The 10,379-nt window shown below is 51.5% G+C and overlaps 1 protein-coding gene across 1 annotated transcript; it reads right to left on the bottom strand.

Annotated features, from left to right (window-relative positions):
* Positions 1 to 5,284: 5,284 nt before the first annotated feature.
* On the bottom strand, positions 5,285 to 10,126 carry LOC122095892 (RIMS-binding protein 3-like). The gene has a single exon (XM_042666196.1). The coding sequence runs from the start codon at positions 10,124 to 10,126 to the stop codon at positions 5,285 to 5,287; it is 4,842 nt and encodes a 1,613-aa protein (XP_042522130.1).
* Positions 10,127 to 10,379: the final 253 nt, after the last annotated feature.

The following is a 10,379-nucleotide window of genomic DNA, read 5'->3' as shown; positions in this document are numbered from 1 at the left end:
TTGAGATCTGGGGATCACAGTTCAAAACCAGCTTAGGTAGAAAAGACCATGAAACTTATTTCCATCAAACTACTCAGAAAAAGCCAGAAGTAGAGCTGTGGCTCAAGTGATAGAGCATTAGCCTTGAGCAAAAAAACTCAGGCCCTTAACTCAAGCCCGAGGACTGACACAGTAGAAAAGTTTTTTTTTAAGTTAAAAAAGCCCAATTACTGACAAAAAAAAGGTTTGAACTTTTTCAGACCCAATGGTGTAATGCAACTCAATGGTAAAATGCTGTCTAGCATGTGCAAGATGTGGGTATAGAAAAAAAAAAAGAAAAAATAGTGTTGTCTTTTGGTTTCTCATGTCCAACAATGCTATCAGAAGGGTGTTGTCTTCCCAAGTGTAGTCAGAAATGACTGTAAGAACCTTAAAGGATAGTAATTGGAACTACCAGCTGGTTCTATGTGGAGTTAATGTTTGTCAGAAGCTGAAGTGGAGATAAATATTATTTGGTGGATACAATTTCAGTTTACAAAATTAGAAGTTCCAAAGAACATTTTTGTTGCACAACAATGTGAATATACTTAAAGCACTCTTAAGCCGCACACTTAAAGATGGTACCTCATGCCTATAATCCTAGCTACTCGGGAGGTTGAAATCTGAAGACTGGGGTTCAAAAATCCAGCCTGGGCAGGATGTCCTTGGAATTTCAATTAACCACCAAAAAGCCAGAAATGGAGCTGTTGCTCAAGTGGTAAAGCACAAGTCTTAAGCAAAAACAGCTGAGACAATGACTAGGTCCTGATTTAAGCCCTAGAACCAGCACACACACACACACACACACACACACACACACACACACACGGATCTATCACTGGGGCCCTGATGGCTCATGAGTGTAATTGTAACTACTCAGGAGGCTGAGATCTGAGGATCATGATTCAAAGCTGGCCTGGGCAGGAAAATTCATGACACTTTTTTTTTTTGGGGGGGGGGGTCCGCTCGTGGGGCCTGAACTCTGGGCCTGGGCACTGTCCCTCAGCTCTTCAGCTCAAGGCTAGCGCTCTACCACTTGAGCCACAGCGGTACTTCCAGCTTTTTTCTTTTTGCTTATGTGGTGCTAAGGAATCGAACTCAGGGCCTCAAGCATGCAAGGCAAGCGCTCTACCACTGAGCCACCTTCCCAGCCCCCATCATGACACTCTTATTTCCAATTAACCACCAGAAAACCATAAGTGGCACTGTAGCTTAAGTGGTACTGTAGCTTAAGTGGTAGAGCATTAGCCTTGAGCAAAAGAGCTCAGGGACAGTGCCCAGGCCCTGAGTTCAAGCCCCATGATTGAAAAAGAAAAAAAAAAAATCTATGTCCAAAATAAGATGCAAAAAGAAAGGCTGAAGGTATGATACAACTGATAAAGAACAAGAAAAAAGCCAAGCAAATAGAAGGCCCTGAGTTAAAACCCTAGTTTTGTCAAAAAAAAAAAAAGTTGTGAAAATGGTGCCTCTGAGTATGGAACCTGGGATTTAGTGCATTATACACAAACGGTCTACTGAGCTGTATCTCCATCTCCCATATGGTACATGTTTTTGTCTTGTTTTCCCATACTCTCCCTCATCCCCACCCCAATTGAACCCAGGTCTTTAGGAATGCTAGGCACACTCTCTGGCTGAGCCACACCCTAGCCCCTTGGTTTTAAAAAACAATTGTGAAAGGTGTTTTTCTCAGCTATGATCTATGATCATTGGGCGGAAAGGAGGAGAGGTAGTGGCTGCCCTCAAGGGTTGGTGATGAAGTCCAGTGGGCTGAGCTGGTCTGGGTTCTAACCCCTTCTTCCCCTAGGCCAGCCACAGAACCTGTTTGAGAACCTGTTTGAGCCTGTTTTCTCATGGTAAAAATGGGTCTCTTCAGAGCATCAGAGGGTATCACAGTGGAGCTCAATCCATGGGGACTGAGGTAGCTTCTTCTTTTTCCTGAGTCCTGTAACTTTCAGTTCACAAGTGAATAATGGACATGAACACCCATGGCTCCTCATGTAGTTTCTGTTCTCCTTGAGGTCCAAGCAGCCAGATGTGACAGTTTGGGATAGCTCTCAAGCCTCTACCTTTCCTTTTCCCACCTTCAGCCCCAGGACAATAGCCCTCTAGCCCCAGTTCACCAACTTACTGTAAAACCAGCTGGTCAGGCTTCAAATGCTTCTGTCCCAGGGGTGTTGTCGTTTCTGGATACATATCTTTGTGTGTGTGTGTGTGTGTGTGTGTGTGTGTGTGTGTGTGTGTGTGTGTGTGTGTGTGTAGGTGCCAATATTGAGGCTTGTGCTTTTGATTAGCTTTTTTTTTTTTAACTCAAGGCTGGTGCTCTACCATTTGAGTCAATTTCCACTTCTAACTTTTTAATGGTTAGAGATAGAATCTCTGAGATTGGTCTGCCTGGCTGGCTTTGAACATCAATCCTAAATCTGAGCCTCCTGAGTAACTAAGATTAACGCATGAGCCACTGGTGCCAGGCTGGCAGTATCCTTCCCTTTTGCTTTTTTTTTTTTCAGTTGTGGGGCTTGAACTCTGGGCCTGGGTGCTGTCCCTGAACTCTTCAGCTCAAGGCTAATGTTCACCACTTGAGCCACACCACCACTTTTGGCTTTTCCTGGTTATGTGGTGCTGAGGAATGAAACCCAGGGCCTCATGCATGCAAGGCAAGCACTCTACCACTGAGCCACCTTCCCAGCCCTTTTCTTTTCTTTCCTTTTTTTTGTCATAGGGCTTAAAAACTCAGGACCTGGACACTGTTCCTGAATTTTTTTGCTCAACCTGAGCACTGTTCCTGAATTTTTTGCTCAAGGCTAGTGCTCTACCACTTGGGCTATAGGTCCACTTCCAGTTTTCCAGTGGTTAACTGGAGATAAGGTCTCAGAGAAATAGCTAGGTGCCAGCGGTGGCTCACTTCTGTAATCCTAACTACTCAGGATGTTGAGATCTCAGGATCATGGTTCAAAACCAGCCTGAGTAGGAAAGTCCATGAAACTCTTATCTTCCATTAACCACCAGAAAACTGGAAGTGGTGTTGAGGCTCAAAGTGGTAGTGAGCTAGCCTTGAGCACAAAAGCTCAGGCAGGGACAATAATCAAGCCAAGTTAAAACCCCATGACCCCTCCCCCCCCAAAAAAGGTCTTATGGACTTTCCTGCCCAGGTTGGCTTCGAACTGTCGTCCCCAGATCTCAGCCTCCTGAACAGATAGGATTACAGGTGTGAGCCACCAGTGCCTGGGTTTGTTTCTTCTTTCTTTCTTTTTCTTTCTTTCTTTCTTTCTTTCTTTCTTTCTTTCTTTCTTTCTTTCTTTCTTTCTTTCTTTCTTTCTTTCTCTCTCTCTCTCTCTTTCTTTGTCATTGTGAGACTTGAACTCTGGGCCTGGGTGCTGTCCCTCAGCTCTTCAGATTAAGGCTAGTGTCTACCACTTGAGCCACAGCATCACTTGCAGCTTTTTCTGCTTATGTGGTATTGAGGAATCGCACCCAGGGCCTCATGCATGCAAGGCAAGCACTCTACCACTGAGCTACCTTTCAACCCCTCCTTTCCTTTTCTTTTGCCAGTCCTGGGGCTTGAACTTGCCTGGGCACTGTCCTTGAGCTTCATTTGCTCAAAGCCAGCACTGTACCACTTGAGCCATAGTGCCATCTCCAGCTTATGTGATTACTGAGGAATCAAACCTAGGGCTTCATGCATACTAGGCAAGCACTCTACCACTAAGCCACGTTCCCAGCCCTTTTACTTTTTCTTTTTTTTTCTGGTGGTCATGAGGCTTGAACTCTGGGCCTGAGCGCTGTCCCTCAGCTCTTCAGCTCAAGGCGAGCGCTCTACAACTTGAGCTACAGCGCCACTTCCTTTTTTTTTTGTACCAGTTTTTGGGCTTGAACTCAGGGCCCAGGCATTGTCCCTGAGCTTTTCCCTCAAGGCTAGAGCTCTACCAAAGAGCCAGAGCTCCCCTTTTTGGTAGTTAATTGAAGAGGCTCATGACTTTTCCTAGCTAAACTGGCTTAAAATCTGGATCCTCAAATTTCAGCCTCCAATGTAGCTAGGATTACAGGTGAGAGCCACTGGCACCCAGCTAGCAGTGTCCTTTTAACAGAGTTCCCCATGTAGGGAACAAGGGGATGTGGGAAGGATGAAGACCACTTTTTTTTTTTTTTTTTGTCGGTCGTGGGGCTTGAACTCTGGGCTTGGGCGCTGTCCTTGTGCTTTTCAGCTCAAGGTGAGCGCTCTACCGCTTGATCCACAGCACCACTTCCGGTTTTCTAGTGGTTTATTGGAGATAAGAGTCTCACGAACTTTCCTGCCTGGGCTGGCTTTGAACAGCGATCCTCAGATCTCAGCCTCCTGAGTAGCTAGGATTACAGGCATGAGCCACCAGCACCCAGCTTGACCACTCCTTTTTTTAACCTACTCTCCTAGAAGGAAGCAACAGAAGGCCACAGGAGATATAATGACTTCCTTGAGTTGTATGACCACAGACATTAAGGCTCCTTAGAGCCTCAGTAGTCTTTCATAGTGAGACAACTAAGTGTCTTCCTAAGGAATCCCTTACAAAACATCATGGGGAACCAGCAGCTACTAGAGGGCAACTCTCATTTGGGAGACATGAAACTTACCCACAGCCCTAACAGGAAGTTCTCATCTCTAACACTTTGTGAGACCTTCTGTGGCCAAACTAGCCTATTCTGAGCTGGGTCCACCCTAAAGAACTGTATTTTCCCTTTTCCCATTGGGACAGCATATTTGCTACACTTGGAGATCCACTGGACAGAAGAGAGAGGGGGAAAGAAGTGTGTTCATATTTCCTTTGGTTATGCTTTAACTTCTAGAATATTCTTTTTTTCTATGAACATTTTAATGAGGGGTTGAACATAAAATAGAAAAAGAAACATTTTGATTACTTTTTTTGAGATGCAGATTTTTCTTGAGACTTTCATACAAGGCAATGGGTGAATAATGTTAACCTGCTAAAGAAAACACTGATCACAGGCAAAAAAGCACTTCTTCAAATACATATCAGAGTTACCCACAACTATGAAACAACCAAACTTTCAGAGAATTGGCATGTTTTGTTTTCTTTGGGAAACAACTCAGACTTCAGCCTTGCTGCTTTCAGAAGCTAGAGGACATTTGGGGACTGCCACCAGTTTAACACTGTGGTACCTGAAGTGAATGTTGCTTAAGGTGGTGGTGAGGGGCTTTGTGTGAGGGCACATATGCATGTTTTTCTAGAGGGGTATGAGTAACCAGAAGCTACCACCTTGAAAGGAGCTATGCTCACTTTGCATGAACAGACAAGTCATCTAGTAGATGGGCAGGGACCAGGCCCCTGTGGCCACTAGATTCACCATAATAGAATCCCTTATCATCCACGGGCCCATAGACAGTAACCATATCCCCTGCCCTCAGTGTCAGCTTGCCCTTTGACCGTGCCCCTGTTCTCTCATCCCTGGGATTATAGTCCAGGACTGCCACCATTGTCTTTGAGGTCCACAGGGTAGGTGACCTAGAGTTCCCTTGGGGCATTAGGAAGGATCCTTGGGGACTGGTGAGCCTCTCAAAGTCCTCAAAGTGCCCTTGTGTTGACAAATGCCACTTCCCATCAGTCAGCTCTGAACCTGCCTCTACCTCCATTACAAGGTGCCCTGGGATGTTGCCAACTTTTCCGTTGTACTCTCCACGGTAAAAGCCATGGGGGTCCTGGGATCCCCTTACTCTCAACAACTGTCCTTTCTGGAAGGCCAGCTCCTCCTCTGCAGCCTTAGGATTAGAAGATATCACCAAGGGGTTATAATCAAAAAGGGCCACAAAGACCCTAGCTGGAGTATTGGCCTCTGATCCTGGCAGTGAGCTACTAACTCTGGACATTTTAATGACTTGGGTGGATGGAGCTGGACATTGCACCAAGTCAGGTTCACAGAATTCTCTCTCGTCCCCCAGAGCCTGTCCTTGCCCACTCTGAGGCTTGAGTGTCTTTCTCTGGTCTGGTTTTCCTGTGTGCCAAGGATCCCAGCACTCTACCTCCTTTTCTTCTAAAACTGTATGGAAGTTGGTGGCATATTTCTGGTTAATACCCTTCTGGGGAGGCATGAACATGTGGCCATTATGCTTTTGCTTGAGTGCCTTCTCAAGGGGAGCTTTCTCCTGACGTGGCTCTTCCCTGGGCCCATGCTCCAAAGACAGATGGCTGAATCCTGAAGCAGAACTTCTGCTGTTGCTCATGTGCTGGTACTGAGACTTGCCAGTGGGTAGAAGTAGTCTGTGGTTATAAGGACTCTTCTGAAAAGGCAGGCTCTTTCCACAGTCCTTCTTGGCCTCAATAGGTCCCTGAGCTTGCTTGCCAGCCCCTTTTGATATCACACTAGACGTTGGAGATGGCTTCCTTGGGGATACTTCAGGGGAAACTTCTAGAAAATTAGCCTGAGGCTGCTCACAGCTTTTAGAGGTGTAGGGACTAGTTTTGGTATTCAGTGAAGCCTGTGTCAGCTGCTGGTGACAAACAGGGAAGTTGACTCTGCAAGTGGATGGGTCGCTACAGATGTAGCTGAAGAGAGGGGTCTCCAGTAATGAGTGATAGGTGAAGCAGTCCTCAGGGATCTGAGCTGGCACTGAATCCAGGGACTCACCATAAAGTGACATGGTTCTCACTGAGACCTTCTGGCATGTAAGAGGGACCTGGAGCTGGGAAAATTCCAATAGGGTGCTTCCAGCCGTGGCATCAGTAACCTCTGCAACCTTGCACCCATCTGCATACACAGCATAGCCAGTAACCTGCACTCCATTGGAGGACCCTGCTGAGTCAATGGTCACAGGGAGCCAGCTGACCACTAAGAAGCCTGGTGAGGCATGGTGTTCAACCAGTACATCCAGTGGAGGGTCAGGGGGTCCTGCTAAGGGTGTGTTAAAGGTGATCGTGGAGGACATTGTTTCCCAGAGCACTTGCAGCAGGTCTGTAGGCAGCCGCACTTCCACCTGCACCTGGTATCGTGTGCCTGGATGTAGGCCTTGGAAAGTATAGCAGCTCACACCTGAAGGGATTAGAGCATGCTCCTGGTCATCAAGGTATACCATATGGGGGTGCCTGCTGCTGCCATAGACCCAGGCGATCTCAGCTGATGTAGCAGTGACACTTTGCAGGTGAAGTTTCATGGGGGCCACACAGAGCCCTCCTTTGGCTTCCAGAAAGGGTATAGAGGAACCATGTTCTCCCACACTCTGTGGTGAGCCCAACCAGCAAGTTTCTGTCTTCTTCTCCAACATCTCTACTGCTATGTCTGACCCTTTATCTATGGATACCTGGGCTTCTCCAAATGATAAGCTCTCTTTCTTCGAGGCTTTGTTCTGCTTAGCTGGTAATGCAGAGGTGCTAAGGTCAGGGGCCTTGAGTAATGGGCAGTCCAAGTTGGGACTGTTTGGAATCTGTTCCACCAAATTGGAAGGCACCAACCCCCGACGACCATCCTCAAGCTCTCCTTCATAGAAGCCATCCTCATCCATGTCCCCAAAGACATACACATAATCCCCAGCTGTGAGGGGCAGTTCACCCTCAGGATGCTGGTTGGGTCCCTCAAAGGGATTGTAGCTATATCTAGCCAGGAAGATCTTGAGCTTGGGGGTGGTCCGAGCCTCAGAGACTCCTTCTTCCAGAGAAGCAGACACACTGTCTGACTCCAGATCATCGACTTCACTAGCAGTGTCTCTGTCCAGAGTAAAACAAGATGGTACTGTGGCCCACACAGACTCCATCTCTGAAGAGGAGTTCGATTGGGAACTGGTTTTCTTGGCTTGAGGTCTGGAGTCCAGAGGTTCACTAGTAGAGTCTTTGTCTGACATTTGAGGAGCAGTGGCTGGTTCTCCAAAGGCAAGTGGTTTTTCCTGCAGCGCGAGGCAAACAGAAGGCTGTTTCTGTTTGTCTCTGTTGGGTAGTGATAGTGCACGGTCTTCAGGCCCTGGCTTAAATTTGGGCTTTTCACTGCCCAGGGCTTGGGACTCAAGGACTTGGGAGGTTTCCTGTGGCTGCTGGGGAAGGTGGCCAGGCTGACTTTGCAATGCCTGCCTCTCCTTTTGGGCAGCCTGGAGGTCCTCCAGGGCCGTCTGCAGGTCGTGCTGCAACTGCTGTTGTCTATCTTGCCCGTGCTCTGTCTGTTGCAGCAGCTGCCCTGCCAATAGGTCCGAGGCATCTCGCGCCTGGCCCACACGGCCCAGCTGCCCCCTCACGTCTCTATTCTCCGCTGCCATCTTCTGCACCCAGTCGGCCTGGGCTTGCAGCCGCGCGTTCTCCTCTGCCAACCAGGCGCCCTTGCGCAGCGCCGCCTGTAGCTGCGCCTCTGTATCTTCGCCCCGCCGCCGTGCGGCCGCCGCCAGCGCGTTCAGCTCTTCGCATTCGCGCCGCCGTGCGTCCAGCTCGCGCTCCAGAGCCTGCACCTGGTTTGGCGCCACCTCACAAGGTGAGCTCTGGCCGCTTGCCTCAGCCCCGGCGCCGCCGTTGCACTGCTGCTGCAGCGTCAACTGTTTCTGCAGGCGTAACACTTCCCGCTGGGACTCGCGCTGCAGTCGGTCTAAGTCGCTGATGTTGAGCCACGGCGCGCGAGGAGCGCCCCCTTCAGGATGCGAGGCGCTGCCGTGGTCCGTGGCCACGCGCGCCTGAAGCAGGTGGCACTGCCTCTGCAGCTCTTCAATCTGTTTGTCCTTGGCCAGCAGCGCGCTGGCCTGTTCCGACAGGTCCCGGGTGCGCTGGCGAGCAAAAGCCTGGCACAACTCCAGATCGGCGCGGCTCTCACCTGGAACAGGCGCGCTCAAGGTTCGTAGGTTGGTCTCCTGAAGCTTGCGGGCACGGTCCTCCAGACGCCGTGCCAGGCCCGTTAGCTCCGCGTGCTTTACCTTGAGCCGCTTCACCCTCTCATCGGTCTGGTCCGGGAAGCCTGCGCGTCGGAGTTGCATGTTCTCCTGGCGCAGACCAGAACAACGACGCGACAGTACCTGCAACGCCTCCGTCAGCATCGAGTTCTGCTTCACCAGTTCTTTGTAGTCCAGGGGCGAAGGGGTCAGAGCTTCACAGGGCTGGTTCCCGGAGCCTTCTCCTCCTCCCGGGTCGTTCGGTTTCCTATGTGCTGGTGATGACAGGGGCGGCAGCGAGGGACTAGAAGAGCTTGGGATGGAGCTGTCTGTCGAGGAGGCCCGCACTTCAGATTCAGGGGCCTTGGGGCAACTCAGGGCGCTGTCCAGCGAGCAGGAGCGCGCGGTTGCTAAGGAACCCAGGGAGGTGGCGCGAGTGGGGAGCTGATCGTCTGGGGAGCTGGAGCACACCGCAGGCCCTAGGTCGAGAGAGCGGGAGCGAACGCGGACGCCATCGCTCAAGCTGTCGAGGGATCCGATTCGACACGGGGGCTTGGAGGTACAGCGAGCACTGCTCCCGGCTCCTGTGAGTCGATCTTCCGAGGGTGGCACGGCTTCGGAGTCCAGGGACCCCGGCAAGGCCGGCTGCCAGCGAAAGTGCTCTAGAATGTACTTGAGGAAGAGCTGGCGCTCCAGGTTGAGCGCCGCCTGCAGGTGGCGGATGCGTGCGGCTTGCTCGCTGTCGTTCTCCCAGCGCAGTTGCGCCAGCACTTCTTGCAGGCGACAGCGGCACTGCGTGGCGGCGATCTCCCGCGCCCCCGCGCGGCCGCAGTAGCCGCGGCTCACCAGCTCCTGGGCCAGCTGGCGTTGCAGCTCTCGGGCCTGGCGCACCACCCCGTCGCGCTCGCGGTGCAGCAGCTGTTGCAGCTGCCGCAGCTCGGCTTCCTTCCAGCGAAGCAGCTGCCGGATCTCGGCCTCGCGCTCGCGCTGCACCTCCTCCTGCAGTTGCCGCATGTCCCGGAAGCGCTGTGCCTCCCACTTGGAGCGCAGATGGTCGGCCAGCTGCTGCCGCTCCTGCTCGGCGGACTCCCGCAGCTGGCGCGCCTGGGCTGCGAAGTGCCGCCGTTCCGCCCGCCCGCGTGCGCGTTCCGCCTCCAGTTCTCCCCGCAGCTTTTCCAGCTCCCGCCTCTGCTCCTCCACCACTGCTGCCGCTGGGCCGGGGCTACCCGATTTCTTGGGCGACGCACGGCCGCCACCCAAAGGGGTGGGCGAATCTTTGGTCATGGTGGCCGCACCCCAGCCAGACCCCTTGACCTCACCTGGCAGGCCACAGTTAGCCAACGGCCGCCGCCCCGGCCCCCCGGCCAACTGCCCCTCGTGCCCCTTCCGGTGATCCCTAGAGTCCCCGCGTGCCTTTTCCGCCTCGGGGGAGGCGGAGGGCCCCCACCCCTTTCCACAGGTCTCTCCCACGGCTGAGCACTTCTCCCAGATGCTTAGACCGGGGCTGAGCTCCCTAACACATCTGTTCAAACTAGTC

This window comes from Dipodomys spectabilis, unplaced genomic scaffold (genome assembly GCF_019054845.1).
Source record: "Dipodomys spectabilis isolate Male_0828 unplaced genomic scaffold, ASM1905484v1 ptg000363l, whole genome shotgun sequence".
Classification (NCBI taxonomy): domain Eukaryota; kingdom Metazoa; phylum Chordata; class Mammalia; order Rodentia; family Heteromyidae; genus Dipodomys; species Dipodomys spectabilis.
This window is presented reverse-complemented; position numbering and strand designations above follow the sequence as displayed.